General features: G+C 38.8%; 1 protein-coding gene across 17 annotated transcripts in view; it reads right to left on the bottom strand.

Annotated features, from left to right (window-relative positions):
- Nucleotides 1-22,405, bottom strand: part of SATB1 (SATB homeobox 1) — a 127,477-nt gene that overhangs the window by 59,377 nt on the left and 45,695 nt on the right. For 15 of the 17 annotated variants that reach the window (XM_081164513.1, XM_081164510.1, XM_081164515.1 and 12 more), the window contains 2 exons: nt 9,613-9,724; nt 5,911-6,365 (listed from right to left, as the gene is read on the bottom strand). In XM_081164513.1, the coding sequence (XP_081020639.1) occupies nt 5,911-6,365; nt 9,613-9,724 (567 nt within the window). The remainder of the gene's footprint in view (nt 1-5,910; nt 6,366-9,612; nt 9,725-22,405) is intronic. The other 2 variants (XM_081164518.1, XM_081164508.1) reach the window with 1 other exon arrangement.

Below are 22,405 nucleotides of genomic sequence, written 5' to 3'. Positions count from 1 at the left end.
TCCCTAGCTAGCAGGATCAGCGGTTAGGGATGATGGGAGTTGTAATCCAGTAGCATCTGGGGACCCAAGGTTGAGAAAGGCTAGTTTAAGTTGTTATACAACACTCCCGTCAGAAGAGGTTGTCTTGAAAGGAGGTATGCCCAAATCTTAAAATTATGCCATTTCTTTATTGCAATAAACTAGCAGTTTTCTAGTCATATGGGCTGTAGCTCATAGGTTTTACTGATTTATTCCTGTTGTTTTAAAAAATAAATGTTCTTATTGATTTTTACTGAATGCCACTTTGCAGAAAGTGGTCTGTAAATAATATTAAATAAATAAATAAGATATAAGCATAATTACTACAGTGATTATATTGCAACCAGCTACCCCAGTGATTACCCCATTAATGCAGTCAAAGTAATTTGTCAATGTATTGTAATTCTGTTATTAAACTTTTGCTATGAGTGAAAAAAGAGGATGAGTTTAGATGTGCTAATTTAGGAGGTCTGTTTTTTCCCTTACAGGAGAAGTCAATTTAAGCCACAGCCACATCACACAAAAAATGAACATAATCTTTACAAATCATTCAAGTATATTTCATTAGTAATTGCACAAATATGTTCAATAAATTTCAGTGCTTTCAAAAGCTAATTATGAATTCTTTAAAATAGGGAGATAAATGAAAGTGTCTGCCAATATGAACTAAAACATAGCCTGTCTGGCCCCCAGTTTGTCTGCTCTTTGAACGTAATCACTGATTCAGATAGATTTTATCAGGCTCCTGGAACTTCAAAGCTCTCTGAAGAAAAATATGATTTGCTCCCAAATATGCAGAACATCCTCATATGCTGTCTTTACTGCAATGGATTGAAATCTCATATCCAGGTGGAAGATTATTTTCAAACTCCACCCGCAAGTTTGGAGTCCTGCCAAGTAAGTTATAAGCAGACACATTTATCTTTGTCGCTTATTAGCGAGAGGAGAGCTGTCATGATAGTGTAATAGCACCTTTTTACCTTTTACTCAAACAGTGATATGGGTAGTGTGCTTTTTCTTAAATTACACTATGAAGAATTATACGAACACAGTGGCAATTTCTGTTATACTTAAGCAGGCAAATTTCCCTCCACCACATAATTTACAGAACTCAAATTCAATAAAACATTACAGGATGGTCCATTACTGTTATCAATTTTGAATAATCCATCTTCATTCTTCATTTTACTGGAAAATAAGCAGCGTGCCAAAGACAAGGGAGAAAAGGAGGAAAGAAGAATTGAAGAAAGCCTAACTGGGTGGTGTGGGGAAACCGCTGATGTGGCTTTAAAATTACTGCATGGACATTGCAGTACCCGCAAATGCTCTCCACTCCCCATACTCAAACACCCCTCATTTTATCCAGATACATTGCCCTGCAGTTCACTGAGACTTCGAAGTCCCAATGGAAGAAGCATGGAACATTAATTACTTGCAAGTATGTTCCCATGTTGTCTGTGTCAAGCAGCAGGCTAAGGAACCTGCAAACAGATCTACTTGTTAGCAGAGATCCAGCCTGCTGCTTAACATGGCAGAGTGGAACCTTTCCTCCCAAGCATGTATTTTCAAGAAGGAAGTCCTCAAGACTAATCAATTTCACTGCTAAGCAAAAGAAAGGATTTAAAACCTTCCAAGAGGATTTCCTAGACCCTTCAACAATGTACTACTCTCTTCTTATTGTTGTTGATGATGATTTATTGAATTTGTATACCGCCCTATACCCGGGGGTCTCTCTTAAACTGAGGTTGTTGTATGGAGCACAGTTTATGGGACACACATTGAAAAATTTATAGTTGGTGCAAATTCAAGGTTTGATATCCCCCCCCCCTTAAATATCCAAAAGCATTTCTTCTCTTTTACTGTACTATTTAACAATAAAATAATGATTAATGGAATTGCTGCAGCTTCTCTCTCTCTCTCTCTCTGTGTGTGTGTGAAAAAGAGAGGGTGGGGGAGAGAAACACTAATATGTGCCATGGGAAAGGGTAAAATCAAGAAATTAACAGATAACAATTTCAGAAACGAAACTTTAAAAAAAACCACAAAAAACCCCAACCCATCATTTTGGAGATTTAAAATATGTGAAATAATATATTCATGTAGAAGCCTGGAGCATAAGCAAGAGACATGCTTAGTAGAAACATCAGTAGAACAAAACTGCTTCAGAAGCATATATGAACAAAAAGACTAAGAAATCAAGAAATCTTACAAATCAAAATATATGTTCCTTCTGTATGAAACACCTCTTTGTATTACACATAATATCTGAAACAATATAATATTGTATTACACATAATATCTGAAACTTGCCTTAACAGAGCTGATTTTTAGATAGACCCTCTATTTACTAATATCTTTTACATTAAAATGCTGCATGAAAGTTTCTTTTTATGTAAAAAATGAGGGAAAAGACATAAGACAGATGAGTGGGACACAAAAGAACAAAATATATTCCCCCTGCCCCTTATTTGTACAAGGTCCAGTGGCAACCACCGTCTCTGGAATGGTGAATATATATTACAGAAATCATGGTCTGTACCAACTGAAAGATGCATGAATTTGTCCTAGAATATGGCAACATCAACTTTTTTGACAAGAGTGTTACAGAAAAATTCACATGCACACTAGCAAAATGAGAGCTACTACTTAAGCAAAAATCGTAAGGCACCCTTCCCAATCCAGTGCCTTTGAGATGTTGTTGGACTGTAACTCTCATCATCCTTGACTGATGGCATGCTGGACAGAGCTGATGGATATTGTAGCCCAAAACGTCTGCAGACCACAAAACTGGCTGGGGAAGGCTATCCTAACTTGCATGGTCTTCAATTTTTAGTGAATTTCTGTGCACTAGCCCAAAAAATTTAAGCTCTAAAAAGCATACTACTACCTTAATCGGAACTGCTTTTTTCAGTGAAACTAGTTCTTGGTTGTCCAAGAACAATTTAAAAATAACTTCAGTCCGTAGTGTAAATTCCACATACAGAAATATCCCACAATTTATATTCACACACGTTCAACTTAATTAAAATTCAGCAGATGTAATATTACCAAAAAACCCTTCCTCCATTTCAGTAGAAGTCACAGAGCTGGAAATAATCACAAATATTTTCAATTCACATTGTTTCAATGAGCGACTCAAGAATAAAAGCAGTTACATTTTCCAAAGCTCAGGCTGATGGACCTTGCTAATAGTTTGTGCAGTAAAAATAAGTCAAACATTGATTTGCACTGATGAAGTAAAAAATCTAAAGTGAAAAACTGGACTTTTAAAACCCGTACTAAAATGGGGTTATCATGGTTGTCCTACGAATATTTTTCCTTTATAAAAAGTGGGGAAGATTTTGTTTGAGGCAAGATTAATGAAAACAAATGAAGGGCTAGGTGGAACTATCTGTGCTCATTTGGAGCCTTAGAAACAACTGGGCTGTTGTGTCAGAACTTGAGAAGGAGCAGTCAAAGTAAAAACTATACCTGTGGCATGCTACAATCTGGCATCAAGACTGCTCCTGAAGTCTTCACAGATACAGACTACAGAGATTACTCTTGGTCATCCAATGTGCAAACAATATACAGCAAGGATGTTGTTGGACTACAACTCAACAGTCACTGGGAATGTTAGCTGAGCCTGGGGGGAGGGCAAAATCCAATAAAATCTGGAGGAACACAGGTTCCCCACCACTATCCTACAGTATGAGGTTGGTGCCCATACCGGTGACATCACCTTTGTTTGTTTGTTTCAAATTAGGAGGGTATGTGCCATTTCTGGTACAGGAGCTCACTGGAGAGGGGGAAGGAGAATGTTGTTCAGAGGTACACCCACAAAAACGGGAAAGATAAACACTCAAATGGAGAACGTGGCACCCCTTTAAAAGGGCTATCAACTTTTTGGGGGAGGCAATTCATTCCTGCTACCCTCCCCTCTCCATATATTTTTAATTTAATATATGGAATATATATTTAGAATGTATATTCTACTCAGAAGTTTTTTATTTTATTGAATAAGTTGATTAGGTTTTCAAGAAAAGGATGCCATCAGCTTGGCTGTGAAATTATTTGCAGTTTAGGAATGAGTGACTGAGCATTCTGAGGGGATCCCCCTGCCCTGTCTTTCATATGCTTTCTAATTCTTTCATAATTATTCTATTTATTTTGTAGCTACCAATGTAGATTACAAAGACCAAACAGTGTTGCAATGCATGAAGAAACTTCTCCATGTATATAAAGATTTTTCTGATTAATTTTAAGTATTTCTGATGAAAGTATGTGCTATGTTATCCCTTCTTTATTTAGTGAAATCTTTGTACTTTCAAAATATATTGATTCAGTTTATAAATTTTGCATTGTTTATTAATTGAACTGATGCTGTCTGAGATACTGAAAATTAATTTTATTGATTGTTTACTCCAGCATTTTTATAGTTAAGGCAATTGTTCATATTGCCTGGTTGCGGTTTTTTGATATTGTTCTTTTTACTTTGGTATGTTCTTGTTAAAAGCTTTGGGATTCATTTTGGAAAAGTAAGTGGGGTACAAACATTAAATCAAAGAAGAAGAATCCAAATCGAAATGCAACAGTTTCCCAATGGAACTGGTAAAGTTTTTGTAAAATTAGCTTTCCCCCCCTTCGTTGCAGGGTTTGTATCCTGGGCAGATATTTCACTAGCTGGAATAATTGGCTTTTCTTTTTATTAGGCATCTGTGATCTCCATTTTTTGCCATTTATGACTGTTTACATACATTGTTTTGATATCACGTATTACCATTTACCATGTATGTCTATCATAATTCATTGGCCTCTTTTATGGGTAGCGCCAGTTTGTGTCCTCCTATCTCTCCTTTTTGATTGGCAACTCTGATCTAGTCTGGTCCACTCTTCCTCTCCTTTGGTTTCTTTGTTGGGGAGTCAAAAAAATGGCAGAACATTGCTTCAGAATGATGAGGTAACCTTGTTGAAGCTTGCTATTTATTTTTGTGTTCCAAATATTTCATGAACACTTCTCGGCTTCTGTGGGTTGGGGGAGGTGGACTCAAGGATGGCAGTGGAAAAGATTATTAGGGCTGCCAGTTGCAATATACAGAATCTACCCTTTTCTTTCAACACATGGGGAGCAGACCCTCTTAGATTTTGCTGTACTTCCAATTCCCATCAGCATAGCAAATAGGAACGATGGAAACTGGAGTCCAACAGTATTGTAGAGGACACAGGTTCCTGCTTTAACACTACTGGTGCAGCAGAAGAGGTTACAATTGCTTCATCTCCTGCCTACTCTTTTATTGGATTTTTCTCTCAGCTTTACACAACAACATCCAAGATGACACTGGGCAGGAGATGTAGCAGCAACATCATCTCTTGCTGCATCACTAATTGTTAATTTCCAAAGTTGCCCCAATAGTCTGCAACCAAAGCATAACAGGTACAACGACTAATGCCATAGTATGTGTCAGTGCCCATTAAACAAATTGACTAGGCAGTGCAGCCATTATAGATGCAAAGCACTTTATGATTGAAGTGAGCTACTTCTGGCTGAATGTGCCTATCGGCCCACTGTTGTGCAATTTTAAATTATGTTCCAAAGTCTGGGAATAATAGAAACTATTTACACTAAAAGTGTGCTTTAAAGACCTATAAGATGTTGCACTTTTTAACTGTTTACTTCTCCAAACCATGGTTACTAAATAAAAAAAAGAAAGGGGGGTATACAGGAGAACCAGCTAAATGTGGTCATAATTTCCTAGTACATTCCCTAGAAGCTACCAATTTTGCATCTACCAATGTTTCATTTATCCATCACGGCAAGTCTAAGTTTGTGCAAATAATAGAATAATGAACAGGGGAGATGGCAAAAATAAATAAATTAATAATCTTGCTTTTTTTTTTAAAGAAAAGTCTAACCTGAGTTCTGTTAAATGCCACACGTGCAAAAACTGCCTGCGAGATTCCTGCTCGTTTCAATTCATCACGCACCCACTGGTAGATTTCGGAAGACACCTCTGTGTTAGTTGAGACCTGCTGCTCCAACGGCTTGTTCATGGATCTGCTGACCGGAGGAGGATGGTTCAAGTACTGTTGGTTTAAGGACTGTTGGGCTAGAAGTCTGTTCACTGCATACTGCTGGTTTAACAGTTGGGCCATTACCAGTTGCTGATTTACCAACTGAGGACTAATGGGAGTAGATACAAGTCCAGGATGCAGGTTTGGAAGTGGGGTCCGAACAGGTGGTTGACTGCTATGAGAAAGCTGAACAGGGGATGGAGGCTGTTCAGCCGTGTTCCCTGGGACTGGTTGGTGTCCAAAGTTGACGTGGTTGGCACCTTGTTGGGATAGTTCAGAAAGGCTATCCATTTCAGCTACAGAAGGAGAGGGGGGAAAAGAGAGATACTACTTAGATGATTTTTTTTTTTTTACAGACACACATATATATAGCAGCATGGTTGATAATCTTCACGAGAAGATTATTCTCTATTTGATTACAGAGCATTGACAATAAAACATTGCTAGCATTTTCCCAGCTGTATTTTTTTTTATAGACAATGCATTATTTATTTAATAACATTTATTATAAATAAAAATCTCCAAGCGGATTACAAGAAAGCCAAAAGAACAAAATGATCAGCAAAAACAGCTCTTTAAAATACTCAAATAATAATGAATCAGCAATAAGTGATAAAAATATTAAAACACATGTAAACAAACATTCTACCTATCTGGATAGAAAGGTCTGCTCTAAAGAAAACTGATTTTAGCAGATGCTGAAAAAAGCATCGTGAAGGCACCTGCTGGATGCCAATAGGCTCTTGGAAAACTTGAGAAAGCTCTTTACTCCCAAGAAGAGGGCAGTTGGCATTACCAGTTCTGTAAAGCTTCAGCTTACAAAAACTTAGGCTGTCATATATTACAATAAAAATTACCTTTGTATTCAGAATGTTCCTTTTTACATCTACTATTTAAAGTCCCCCCCCCCAAAAAAAACCTGAGAGTATTTTAAAGATTTTTCTTTCAAGTTACATTATTATTATTATTATTATTATTATTATTATTATTATTATTAGCATTTGGAAAAGTGAATGCAATGCTGTTATTAAAAGCACGGCCAGCAAATCCCTGGCTATGCAGAGGTGGAAAACTCATTTCTTTTCTAATGGCACAGCTAATACGGGGAATGAAATTCTGCAACAGTCTCTCAAAAGTTATTGGATACTATTAACCATACACATCTGGTTTTGAGAATACATAGCAGAAGCTTATGCGAAGCTCCATCATTTGAATGTTCATCGGAAAGCTTTTAAAAAACTTGAACAAAACTGAAAATAAATGCGGAATCCAGAGTATTTATTTCAGAAGGTACTGAAGTTACAAGTGATTTCTGTATATTAAACTGTGGATCAGTTAACACAGGCCTCATTTGTACATTTGTGTACATATTTTAACACCTCGTCACTTTTTAAAAAGCCACTGTTTTCATTCCTGGATACGGAAAAACTTGTGAAGAAATTCTTGTGAAAATCAGGCTGCAAACTGCCCACAACAGCCTTGCGGGCAGCCTTTTCTGCTGTTGTGGGGTGCTGATTTGTGACATTCTGCTAGTGGCGGCTGACAGGTGCTGCAGACTTGGTCATATACAGCAACCCGTTTTCACACACGTTTTCCCATAATGCCATACCTAGGGAGGAATAGCTGTAGAAATGACAGTGCCACTTACAGTTTAGTCCTAACTCAGAATTAAGCCCCACCCTTATTCATGAATCCAATGAATTCATGGGACTTAAAGGTAAAGGGACCCCTGACCATTAGGTCCAGTCATGACCGACTCTGGGGTTGCGGCGCTCATCTCGCTTTATTGGCTGAGGGAGCCGGCGTACAGCTTCCGGGTCATGTGGCCAGCATGACTAAGCTGCTTCTGGCGAACCAGAGCAGCACATGGAAACACTGTTTACCTTCCCGCTGGAGCGGTACCTATTTATCTTCTTGCACTCTGACGTGCTTTCGAACTGCTAGGTTGGCAAGAGCAGGGGCCGAGCAACGAGAGCTCACCCTGTCGCGGGGTATCGAACCGCCGACCTTCTGATCGGCAAGTCCTAGGCTCTGTGGTTTAACTCACAGTGCCACCCTTACTGCCTGGTAATTGTTTAATAGGACCGCTAATGTTAATGAACTAATGTTATACCACCCAATTTGCAGTTAAAAGTGTGAGCAGGCTCCAATGAAAAACAATGTGGCTAAAATGTGGCACAAAGTGATAGGAAGGCTCTCTGTGTTACTCTATCTGTGACAGCTGTCCCACCAATCGCAAACCATCACAGGCGAACCATCGTTTAATATGGCAGTCATCAAGAGTAAGCATGCATGAATTTCACCAGTAGTCTGACCCCTATTTCCTTCTTGTAGCAGGTCAATGGCTGCTAGCATATTTATATAACAATCTATTATATTTTCACTATCTAAGCTTAACTTTTCAAAAAAAGTAAAATAATTTAATAAAAGCATATTTTGGCAAACTGTTACGTCTTAATCCCTGTCTAACTAGGTCTTGCACAGATAAAACTGGGCCTTGATCCAGTTAGTGTTTTGGTACAGATTGTGGTTTTATGTGATGTTCTGGTGAATGGTTTTTCCATTTTAGAAAAGGCACACAAATGTTGAGATAAATGGCCAGGGGTGGCTTAACTACAGTGGTACCTCGGGTTACAGACGCTTCTGCTAACCCAGAAATAGTACCTTGGGTTAAGAACTTTGCTTCACGATGAGAACAGAAATTGTGCTCCGGCGGCACAGCAGCAGCAGGAGGCCCCATTAGCTAAAGTGCTGCTTCAGGTTAAGAACAGTTTCAGGTTAAGAACGGACCTCCAGAATGAATTAAGTACTTAACCCGAGGTACCACTGTAATGTAAATTCTATCACTGACTGCAATGCAATTTGGATCAGATTATATATAGACATCCATCACTGGATTTGACTTCATAGAAACATGAAGCTTCAAATAGGAATTGACTTCTGTTTTCACTCCAGGGTGTTTGGCACATTCAAAAGTTATTAGCCCCATGTTTCAGTAAACCCTGTGATATGGAGGAGAACATCGTAATGGAGATGCAGGGACAATCATGGTGCATACATACAGTCAAAAGAATCCTTTGGCTACAGGATTCACTGAGAAACCATGAGCCAAAAAATATGGTGAATTTAGTCTTTCTTAAATTGAGATTATTTTCTTAAACCAGTATTTTAACATACGGCCATTATTATTATTTCAGCTATGATGGCCACATGACAGATTTAAAATCTGAAATGTTTTCAGTATTCAAAATGTTATGATTCCCTTTTTTATTTCTAAAACTTTGAGAAAGCTAACAAGTGTCAGTATGCCAATATTAATGAATGCTAACTACACATTATTAACATTCAAGCATTTACACAGCTTTCTTCCTCTTCCTTGGCTATACTGTACAAAAAGTGTTCCGGGAGCAGGAAAACTTTCTCTCATCTCTTGTACATATTAGCAAAAACAAGTCCAAGTTTCCAGAATTTGAATAAGCTTAAAAGTTCTTCAAATCATAAACAAGTAGTCACCATTACTTCAGCTCTTATCTTTATGCTTACCCATCATATCTTTTGCCTTCTTGAAATGTTTATACCACCTCCCAAATTCCTGACATTTTGCTGCCGAGACGTTTGCATAGTAAGTGCTGTTCACAATGGAAGAAATCATACTCTGAAAAAGGAGGGCAAAAGCATCTGTATTATTGAGATGTTTAACAAAAGACATTATTTTAATTATCTGATGGATAATATTTTAAGACTCAATACTATATTGAATTCTAATTCTTTAGATCCCTGCTATTTGTGCCAGTATCTTTGACAGAAATACCAGCGTAGCATCGCTTGCAAAAAATTTGTCATATTTTTATCTAGCCCATGACCCTCTGGGGGCTGTTTTTCCACACAAATATACATTAATGGAAGACAACACATATTCTCCCTTGTGTTAAAAATCATGTAAAGTTTTGTTTTGACACATTTTAAAGCTGCTATGTTATGAGGCTTCCAGGGCAAGAAAATGCAACAAAATCGAAGCTTGCACGATCTTCTCACATGACTATGTAAACACAGGAACACCCACCTAGGGAAAAATGGCAAACCCGGCAATTTATAATGAATGGTCAAAGATATCTGCTTATAAGTCTTATTGAAGGAAGCTACATGATTCAATTTTTGCATCATATTCATCTGGTATTATTTAATTATGCACACCTAAAATTCTAATAGTATTTCTATAAAGAATAAATTTCTAGAATAATTTTATCCCCTACTTCCCCCACTAATCAAGTGCTATTTTCAGTTTTCAGGCTCAATAGGAAATAATCCTTAACATATGCAAGGAAATATATCAATTTAATACATTAAGATGAATCTGAATGGATCCACCCTCCACTCATAACAGAGATAGTAGTTGAGCTTGTTATACCAGGTACTAAAGTGAAGTTGCATCCCCCCCCCCGATTTGCAACTCCATCCCTCACCTTCAGAGCACAACACAATTTACCTGTTGGGTGTGGCACAGTACATGAGACCTTCTTCCCATCCTTACAGATGGGTGACAAGCCATCTAAGTTTCTTTAATCATAACTCTTACAATGAACCAGAAGGGGCTTGATCAGATAACTACCTTGTTTGTAACACTACTTGTCCTTTATGAATCTATAAAGGTGGGTAGCAGAGGATCAAAACAGTACAAGGACTGTGTATGGTGAAGCAATGGCATGAGGCAGAAATCATGGAAGTCCAAAATCGAAGTGCCAAGATAAAGACATCATGAGAATTAACACCTGTGGGACTTTTCAAGTCTATAAAATGACAGGCGGCTGTCAATCCTGTTCATCACGTGCTAGCTAAGTATCATATCAGAAAGACAGCTAAAAGATTACTGTTGTCAACTCTCTGCAAGGCAATCTTGTGTTCATTCAATTTCACATGAAAAGGACTTTTTCACATATATATATCATCTTTCAAATATACAACTCCCAAGTGAATATAACACTGCAATACATTTAAAGGTTCGCACTGAGATTTTTCTGTAGCTGGCTTTTACCATTTTTCTTTCCACTTCAAATACTTCTAAAGTTAACTTAAATATTGCTAGCTGGCAAAAAAAGATTTGCAAAGACATATTTTCAGTTGTTTTCTCTGTGCTACCTATGGCTGCAAAAAGTTTTAAAATACAGGCAAAAAAGAAATAGCATAAAATATAGCAAGTTATAGTGTCACAGATAGTGACACTGGTAACAGCTTTTGCCCTTTCCTGGGAAAGTAAAAAAATTTGGACAATTTAAACTGCCGACAGATCTGTGTGTCTCTGCACATCCACTGCGAAATTGCTTGAGTTCATATGTGTCTCTAAGATCAAAAAGTACCCAAATTTATACATGCACAGTACTTGTAGTTCTTTTTCTGAGAGTCTGATGAAGATTTGATCTGAAATGGTGCCACCTTTCCAAAAGCCCTACTACACTGGGATGCTACCATCTGCCACAGACTGAGCTTTCTTTTACAGCCAAATACATTATTTATAATTATCTCATCCATAACTATGTGGCAATAGGGATTGATTCCCACCCCCCACCCAAGTTCAGTTTTGCTTCATCTAGACAGCTTTAAAATGTATCCTATATTCTGAATCCCAGCCTTGCATAATATGGGATAAGATGGCACCTCAGTAATTTCGTATACATTTTGTTATTTAAAGGGGGTGGGGACCTGAGGTTGAATATTGTTTATTCATAAGACAAGAGAAGATTTATCCCTAGGTGTACTTTTATATCTGATCCAATCTTCATCAACCAGTACAGCATATTATAGATGGCCTTTCTTAACTATGACCTGTAGGTTCTCTCATCGTAAATGGCTTATGATTAAAAATGCATTGTTGTTCATTCTGGGAAGCAACGGAAAAAACAACGTTAATCAGGTCAGTTCAATCATCTAAACCAAAACTGTTCATGCTTTGCTGCCAAATCAACCAGCCACTACAAAATCTGTTATCTGTGATTGCTCAGCTTCAGGTCACAAAACCATTTATCCTCCACTGTCCCCAAATTCCATGCCGCCGCCCCACTCGCCATTTTTAAGTATAATTTTTTACATATCTGTAAAGAAGACCAAGAACAGCTTCATCAAAGAAGATACGAATTTACAAAAAAGTGCCATCTGACGGAGGAGGTAACTTAAGAAATAGATGTTCTAAGATATTGAGAACAGAGATATTTAGTCTATTTTTGCATGTGAAAAGTATGCCCTTCCAAAAGTATCATAGCCAGAACTTTCATAGTCCTTTCTGATTGTTTAAACTGGAAATGAAAAAAAAATCATTTATATAACTGGCTCATTGTTCTTGAAAGCTTTCAAGCTCTATCAGCAGAGGGGGCAAGGGCTACAACAACTTATTTACACAATTATCTAAATACGATTAAACAGCTGATGGACAAATATTAAACTGGAAAATGTATAGTCATTTCAGCTCAATGTAATCCTCTTTCTGTAAACACCCAAGATGATTTCCCCCCCAACTAGAACAGTCCTGACATCTCATAAGCCTAAGGGTGAATAACAAGAGATTGTTTTTGATAGTTATAAATATTCAAAAGACATGCAGACCATCTGCTTTCATATTACAGGTAAAGCAAGTCTGAAATGGTGACTGCTATACAAAAATGGTTCTTTTAACAAAGTCTTCCTCTCCTCAAAAACTATAAAGACAGATGTCAAAAGCTGTTTATACAGGGTAATCAGGAGTGTGCAAGATGCAATATTCCTTTTATGCACAGAGCTTGCTAGAGAGTTTCTCTTATTTCTTCCCATCCATGTGTTGCCAGCACATTTCTATGAGTTTTTTTTAAAAAAATCTTTTGAAAAATGGAGATCTCACAAATACCCGAAAAGATGGCTATTTGTATCACGAATGCTAATTAATATCAGCAAAGGGGTTCCCCCTAATTCTATTGGAAAGGAAGCGTGGATTTGAAATGCCACACTGTAGGTGGAAGACAATGAAAGAATTAAACAAGGTTAATTGTATACTAACCTGTCACTCAGTATTTCCACATCACCACCTTGTACACAAGTCAACATCTGTTAAATTAGGATTTGCTATAAGCAACCCAAATCTCCCCCCACCCCACTTCAAATAAGGTTTTATTTATGCTTTAACATTAATCACACTCTCCACGAGTAGGCTTATAACAACATAATGATTTTGTCAAGTGGCAAGTTAAAAGATACCTTATCTTCGAAGCAGAATATTAAGAGCACTGTCTATAAACCCTTACCGTCAATTTTCAGAACTGAAAAATTATCTTGACAGTAACCTTTTAATGTATCACATTAATGACCCAGCAGTGTTAAGCACCTTGTTTTTATAATTCTCAATAAAAGGGACATTTAATGAACAATCTGTCAAAGTACTGGTTCCTTTTCTTCTTTCTGTCTCTCTCCCCTTCACCCAGTACTATTAAAGGCTGTTCCCAATTCTGTAGACTCTCTTTTCTATTCATCAGACACAGAAGAGAAATGAGGAGTGGGTAAGGAAAGCCCATTTCAAACATTAGGGTTTTTTAAAGGACTTCTGATAACCGAATTTTTCAGTTTCTGAAAATATATATACCCACAGCTCCCCAACAAACACGGCATGCATATCCAATGTAAATGATACCAGAATCCATGACTATGGACCTCAGCTTCACGTTGCATGTACTTGAAGAAAAAACAAACCACAACCCTCCAGTTGATATTCCCATCCCACCCACAAGTCTTGCTTGTGTTGCGCTCATTCATTACATCCTTCTGTCTGCAATGGAGGACAACCACCAGATTTTGTTCTCAATGGACCAGGGTCTGTAGAGCTATTTAGCAAAAAGAAAAGAAAAACCTAGTCCTTACACTTCAGCTTTGCAAGTGAGTATTGAAACTGATGTCAATTTTAAGACAAAATGATTCCTAAACAACCACCCAAAAGAAATTGCTATATAATATTAGTATAACAAAAACAAAAAACACCCCTCATTTCTTCATAAAGGTGAATAGACAGAAGAAGCTTGGTGGATCTGAACATGAAAGATATTCTAAACCTTCAGAAAAAGGCCAGCTCCTACCCGCTTTTCCCAGACCCTGAAATATCAGGGCTTCTTCAGAAGAACTCAACAGGCAGGAGGAGAAAGACTATTGATACAGACGGGAAAGGATTCCTTTCTAATTTGTACTCTATATTGATTAATATAACTTGTGGATCTCAGGAACCCCTTAAAAACATATAGGACCTAGATATTGGCACATAAATTCTTCCCAAGGATTGGAATAAGATTTGGGAATCATGACCCTTAGAATTTTTTTTTTTTACAGTTTTCTTAGAGAAAACTCCTTAAAATTATTACACAGATGGTATCCCACTCCTTTGCAAATGTCAGAAATGTCTTCTTCTATTGTTACTAGAAGCTCCAGACACTTTAAATAAGATTTGGCATTCCTTTATGACAGATATAGTGGAACCGTCATTTTCAAGACAACCCTCGTCACAAGCGTGGCAAATCTGGAACTGTAATTTGATGATCTGATAATGCTGAGAGTCTTCACTTGGACTTTGAGTTATTTTTACTCAAGTGCAACTACTCATTCTACAGTCAAGAGGTGAGCTGCAGCTTGTGAATCTTCAGAATTGTCCTCAGGGATACTATATAGTGCCCTGCAGTAGGCAATCCATTAAATGCAAAGTTGGAAGTTATGGCTGCTAGCTCCTGTTTTCAACAAAGTGACAGAGTTATCAGATGCAACTGATAAAAGGTCAACTGAACACATTTGTCAGCTCGTTGATGACCTTTGTTGAAGATGGATCAGCGAGTAGGAAGTACACCATCCTATGCATAGGTAGATTTATAAAGTTTAATTATGAAATTGTTGCTACAATACACCAATATTAGGCCTCAAGATTTTGGTGTTTTTTCATGTTTAAATGGAAATGTCTTGTGATATTTCAAGACCTATTTATACACATGAGACAGTTTCATCCTAGAAAATCCACAATGTCCAGGACACATCTGGAGCTATAATGATAAAAGGCAGGACTTCCGGGGTGGCGCCATCGGCAATGGCGGACTCCCTCTGAACTGGAGGGACTAGCTCTGCGTGAAATGGGTCTTTTCCCCTACGGCGAAGCGGGGACCCAGCTAAAAATCACAGGCGGATGAAGCCTGTGACCATGGGACTCGGCGGGCGCCCTTAGCGCCCCCCAACCCGCAAAGGAACCCACTAACGGGCTCCGAAGTGAAGAGGGGGAAGTGGCGTGGTGCTGTGAGTCAACTGCTATTTCCATGGAGCGAAGCCGCACAGCCGTTGCCGGAGACCGCTGCCTTTTTCCTGGGACAATTTGGCTTCTAAAATAAGCATCCGTGAGTACTTAAACTTTGAACAATCGGACTTTAAATAAGGTCTTGCGAGAAGAAAGGAATTGGACTTAAAAAATTACTTTAATTTGGTACTGAAACGGGAAGGTCTAAACAGGAAGTCAGCCTTCCGTTTCTTTGTAGACAGAGTAAAGCAAAGACAACGTAAACTAGAGCTCAGAAAATCACTTCTAAAGGATTGGCTTTCATCATTTAAAATTGTTGAACCCCCCTTCGGCAGCAGGAGAAGAAGGGGGATCTTTTTTGGACTGTTTAAACCTGCAGAAGTGAGTTTAAAGTAAAGTAACTTTCCACCGTCCTGATGCTGGAGCGGGGTGTCAGGACTGACGTTTTGAAGCTCATTGACCAGAGACAAACGTTTTTGACAGATAGTTAAAGGAAGAGAAACATAGTGATTCAATTGTTTCCTTTCGCACTTTAAAGGAACAAATATTGGCAAAATATCTCAAAAAGGATACTTTCTTGCAAGAACAAATAGTTCTCCCCCTAGAGGGAGACTGTGAAACTGTAACTAATTCCAGGGAGCTTGCAGCTGTCTCAGGTTACAATCGTGGGAATGGACTTGTGACCTTGTAGGACAATGTATTCAGAGGCTCTGTTGTGTGCTCTCTGTAAAACAAGTGCCCTACTGGAACAGTTAAGTGAGAAGATGGATTTGATGACTAATGCGGCCAGAATTTTTGAACAGGCAGTAGGAAACTATGTGGAGCCCACCCAGGAATTAGATCAGGAGTGTGTCCTGGCAGAGCAGATGAGAAAAGAGGGTGTTGCTGATTCTTGGGCGCCAGAGATGGAGGGAGCTGCGGCCCTGCAGGAGCAAGAGCTTTTGGATTTGACAAATGAACTTGGAAAAAGCCAGATTTGGAAAGATAAAGTTTGGACTGGTCTGGAAATGGGGGGTTGGATAGACCCCCCCCTATGCAAGGATGTTTGGACTTTCCGAGTCTGGCAATGGGCCGTGAGATGTTTGGAGTTGTGGGGGGGCTCTTAATTTCTGAGGGATTCTGAAACATCTTAAATACCACATGGAGTTGAGTCTGGACTATGGAAAAGGGGCTGATTTGTTGAAAAGGGTCAAAAACATCACCAAGCTGGAGTTCCCACGAGTGAAAGGAGAATATGAAGAAGAGCTGCGGAAGGGACATGGAAGAGATTTAAGGGCCTCGGATAGAAGGTTGCCAGGTTAATGCGCTAGATCGATGGGATAAAAAGGACTGACAAAACCCGGGACCAGGAGGAAGGGACGCTGGATGAAGATTGGATTGTTTTTATTTCTCTTTTTATTATCAGGATTGTTTTATAAAATTGATGAATGTTAGAAAAATGTTGGAACGAAATTATTTGGCTCTAGTAAAAATGTTTAAAGAATTAGGTAAGAATATTATGGTTGTGAGAAGTCGGTAAAAATAAGATTTAAGTTTTAAGTTTTTAAGGTTCTCTATAAGATAAGATGAAAATAGATTAAGGTAATGTAATGACAGAATACTATGAAATATGGAAAGGATTTGCTGCATAATTATTAACCAGGATACAAAAAAAGGGAGGAGGAGGAGGTCAAAGAAAGAAGGTAATGAGAGTTGAGGATTTGAGAATGATGGATTTTTTTTGTTTGTTTGCGGTGTATTTTTGTTTTTTGAATTTGTATTGTTTGAGGTGGTTTGTTTTTTCTTTGTTTTTTCTATTTTCTTTTTCTGCTTTGTTTTTTCTTTGTAATTTCAAAAATTTTCAATAAATATCATATTAATATATATATATATATATATAAAATGATAAAAGGCAAGGCATTAAAGGCTACAATGCAAATGGGAGCAGAAGCCTATGAAGGTGGACAAACTAAAACACAGATAACCCCGTATCAGATTTATTATTCCAAGTATCTATTACCATGCTAAAAGCTTTAGCCTGCAGTAGACTTGGGTCCCATTCACGTAACTTTCCCTTTCATTGTGCAGCTTTAAACTGACAGTTTGAATTGGCACACAGTGACCAACTGTGCAAATAAGTTTGTATTGTATAGAACAGCGCAGGAGCTGTTCTATACAATACTGTGACAACACTCATAGAACATTGATAGCCTACCAGTCTATGCAAAACAAATTAGGCCACATACATCCAGGAAAAAGAAAGAAAAAGAAAACTATCCGAGGTACTTTTTATTCACATTGTTCTTCATTTGAAAGGAAAAGCTAAGAACCGAATCACTTCAGGTTAGAGAAAACACATTTAAAATATTTCCCCCATATTAGAAAAGCATGCTGCCCTTCTAAAAACTAGTCTGACAGAGGCGCCTTTCAGATGTCCTTTTTACAGTCTATACATGATAATTTGGGCTCATGATGGTGTCAGGGCAGTTATATGTGATGACATTTCCAATATTGTCTGTGCCTATAAAAGTCTTGGGGTGGACATACTGCTTCATTTCTAATGTCCTGTAGCTTCCTGCTGAAATACTGCAATTTTCACACTTTTTTTTAAGGGGGGGATCAGGTAAGTGGCTCGTCCTGCTTGTATTGCGCTATAGTGCCCTTCCTGACTGAAATGATTCCCTAACACTGGGCATCATTGTAGAGCAGCCTTTCTCAACCTGTGGGTTGCCAGATGTTGTTGAACTACAACTCCCATCACCCCTAGCTAGCAAGGCCAGAGCTCGGGGATGATGGAAGTTGTAGTCCAACAAAATCTGGGGAATGGTACATGGCTGGTTCAGTATAAATCTACCACTAATTTGTTATTGTGTCAATGACATGTTACAGAATTACACCTAGGAAGAAGAAGAAGTCAGCCAGTCAGTCAGGGGCGCGATGACATAGTTCTCTGGCTTATGTCCTTCATGTAGGGAATATTTTATAGGTGAAGATTTGTGGGTGATGGCATTGCCTTCACTCCAGAGTATCTTCATTTTACCTTAGTGGCACCACCATGTAGCCAAAATCTGGATTGGCTACTTGATTGATTGATTGCATTTATATGCCATCCTTCACCCACAGATGTGTTTCACAACATAAACATGATGGCCTTAACTATTGCTAGGAATAAGGTGAACAATTTGGGGCTGGGAGGTAGAGAAAGCTGTGCAAAGACTTGCTCTGAACCAGCACTATTTTTGCAAGTGTTCTGAATGTGTCAAGGGAATGCACTTCCAATAGGTCAACACTTACATGCTCCTTCATTTCTCTCCCTTCTCCCCCCCCCCCACAAAAAAATTGCACTATATGAAACACTGTTTGCAAAAGGAAAAATCTTCATGCGACTTCCCCTGCTTTTCAACACGTGAAAACCTATTCAAATAAGAATGGATAACATTTGACCAGATATGTGATTTTTATCAGGAGCGTACGAAAGGAATGGGATAAACAACAACCAGGAGGACTATCTTATATCTGCTTCTATTTAATACCAACATGAAGCCATTGGGAGCGGTCATTAGGAGTTTTAGGGTGAGGTACTATCAGTATGCCAATTACACTTAGTTCTATTTCTTAATGAGTTTTGAATCAGGAGAGGCTGTTCAGTTCCCGGGCCATTGCCAGGATACAAATGATGAAATAGGTGAGAAAAAAACCAGCTGAGCTTGAATCCTGTGCACATGACACTTTACTCAGAACAGATGCAACACCCCCCCCCATCCCAAGTGGCCTACAATCCAAAAGAGACATATAGAAGCGAAAGGGGAGGAGAGAGGAAGCAAGGGTCAAATGTGTGGTTATTACAAATATTTTGGCTTAATTACAATAAGGTATCAGGACTAAGGGGGTGAGGCAGTGCAAAATTCAGAGCGAACAGAAGAAGAAAAGCAAGGATAGAGGCAATGAATAGAAATAAGATTAGGTGAGAGATGGACTCACTCCAGTAAAATGTTGTGGGAAACAAATAGTACAACTAGATTAAAATCTGATAAACTCATCATCAGATTATTTGATCAAAGGACAGAATGAACCTGGCACGCCAGCAAAGACCTTAATATTCTCCCATCCTCATTTTCTGGACTCTCGCCTGATGCGTTTTCTCCCTACAACCACTTGCTTAAGTGACTCTTCCATTCCCCATTCTCCCTAGCTGAAATGGCAGTCTCCAAACTTCACGAATCTGGGAACTTTTATGTTTTTCCTACATTCTGCCCCACCCTTAAACCCCACCCCTGAAGAATTTTCTAATGATTGTATGCCATACATTTCAGGAGCAAGTAAAGGTAAAGGGACCCCTGACCATTAAGTGCAGTCGCGAACGACTCTGGGGTTGCGGCGCTCATCTCGCTTTACTGGCCGAGGGAGTCAGCGATTGTCCGCAGACAGCTTCTGGGTCATGTGGCCAGCAGGAGCAGGAGCAAGTACACAAAGCCAAAGCCAATAAGCGTAATAAAATTATGCTTTAAGGTGATTGTCAATAATATTTCACTTTTTTGTTCTAATGTTTAGTTAGCAGTTGAATGTTATCTATATGAACTGTTTATGGTCATATATTAATGCTTCATATTCAATTATAAATGTTATGAATGTTGTAACATCTACTATGCAAGTAACCATGGCACTTTGACAGCATTAGGAGTTACATTAAATTTATACAATCCTTAATAGAATAATATAAAAAAGATCAACAAATACCTTTTAAGTCTAGATTTAAATGCCTCTGTAGTCCAAGCTTGTTTCATTTCAATAGCAATGATCTCAAAGGCTAGACAACAGAGCAACTAAAGGCTCTGATGTTTAAATTCTCTCTCCTATTATGTTATAGTATTGACACCAGTCTACAATAAAACTTTCCAACAGAATGGAAAGTCTATTCCAGAACGGAAAGTGACCTCTATTAGGTTTGGGTTTGTAACCAGAAACTTCTACTGTACAAATATGAAATACATAGGTACATTAAGAAGCATTAAAAAGCCTCAAATTCACTACAAATATTGTCAGCTGAGGAAAACTGTACAATACCTTACGGTACACACGATTAAAAAAACCCCCCTGACCTGTTTTTTACCATATACAACTTCTGTAGCCCCTTCCCTTCCATTAATGATAATTTGTTGTTTTATGTTGGACTCCTTATCTATCCCACAATGATACTGCTTTTCTATTATATCTTTACAGTCCTGAAATGTTTATATTCATCTATTCAGCTCAAGATGTCTAGTTGGTGGCTTTACAAGAAAAAACCCCTACATGCCACAAAATTCTTTCTTCTAGTACAGATAATGGGTAGGATCCAAAGTGTTTCCCTCCCCGAGGATTCAGGTGACGATGAATGGGAGGAAGAGACAAATGGTTATCGGAGGTCTCCCACTCAAGCCCTGGACCAGCAGCTGAGCCTTTCTGATGAGAATCTCCCTCTGGAAATCTCACAGACCCCCTCTTCCTTGGTTTAGTGGGAGGAGGTGGGGTTATCCAATGCCAGGGAAGTCCCTTCAGTGCCAGAGGAGAGCTCCATGGCATCGACTGAGCTGTCAAGGGAGAATGAAAGTCGTTTATTGTCTCCGAATCAATGACAGCACCTCCACAGCCAGGGGCAGACCCAGTTTCCAAGGAGGAGGGCCTGGCTAGGTCTGCACATCTGTTCAAAGGGGGGGGTAGATACGGTCAATTGTTGGAACAGCTTCATTCATGCACAGTCTCAGACTGCAGCTCCTGAGCCTGCAAACCTAAAGTTTGGTTTGATCTATGCTTCATCGCTGATGTCCAGGGGCATCTGAACTAATTTCTTCTCTTGTTGCTGAGTTTATGCTGTCTGAATAAAACTTGGCTTCTTACTTCCAAGAAAGTACACCTGTTGTTGTTCTTGGGTGGCAGCCAGGACAGTTCCTTCTGTGAATGAAAGAGCTGCTTCTATTCATGGAACTGAATGAGATTTGTAGATGCTGCCTATTGGAGGAAGCAGGGGCAGCAATTTTCACCCATTTTCTCTTTTACCTGCAGCTGCCTGTGCTGTTCTGGGGGGTCGCCCAAGCCACCAGAGAAGGCTTTCAGGGGGCACAGAGAGAAAAGGGATAGGCAAAAACTGTCTTCACCCCCTCCTGCAGTGTGAGCAGAACTCTGATGAGCATAAGTCAATTTCCAACCCATACTGGTGAGACAAATCATTGTCTAGGAAACTGGGAGCCAAATGTAGGATTTTCACCTTCTTGTAACCATAGTAAGTATTAACCATATTATCATCATTCATACACAAGCAATGCTAAACTATGATTAAAGGCAGGCAAGGAAAGAGAAGTGGGTTTTCTCTAAAGAAGGAAGTAGAAAGTAGGAAACCTTGGTTTGCAGAGAGTCGAAACATCATGCCTTCACTTCAGTAAGGCTATCTATCACCCACCTCTATGAAGACAGAAACGGTAGTTTCTATTATGAAAGCAATTTTTGCATCTAAGATGACTGAATAACAGGCCTTAATCATTCGGGATGATCAGAAATGTACCACAAGACGCACCTAGTTTTTGGAGAAGGAAAACAAGAAAAAAACTATTCTGAATCTCAGAAGCCAAAAACAGCAAGAGGGATCGCTACGCAGTGAAAGCAGCAATCCCTCTTGCTGTTCTGACTTCTGTGATAGCTGCGCAGCCTGCATTCGCTCCATAAGACGCATACACATTCCCCCTTACTTTTTAGGAGGGAAAAAGTGAGTCTTATAGAGCAAAAAATACGGTAAATAGTGGGAGTAGTAATTAACCTAAAGTAAGGAACCTTTTATTTTCATTGCAGTAGCAGATGTGACGAATGTCATACTTCATAGAAAATGTATCAGTTTTAGGTGTGTTTAAGTGAGTGTAGGTAGTTATGATTACTAGTACAGCTAAACTAGCTCTCCTCATACTGAGTTTGGTATTTTTTGCAATTTGGGAGTGGGGGGGGAATCATCTGATACACACTTATCTGGGAGTAAGTCCCATTGAACTCAGTAGGGCTTCTGAGATGACGCATATAGGACTACTCTATCAATGTTCTATCTTATCTGCACTG

The sequence above is a fragment of the Podarcis bocagei genome (assembly GCF_964188305.1).
Source record: "Podarcis bocagei genome assembly, chromosome: 12".
Taxonomy (NCBI): Eukaryota; Metazoa; Chordata; class Lepidosauria; order Squamata; family Lacertidae; genus Podarcis; species Podarcis bocagei.
The sequence above is the reverse complement of the archived record's forward strand: the minus strand, read 5'-3'. Positions and strand labels throughout refer to the sequence as shown.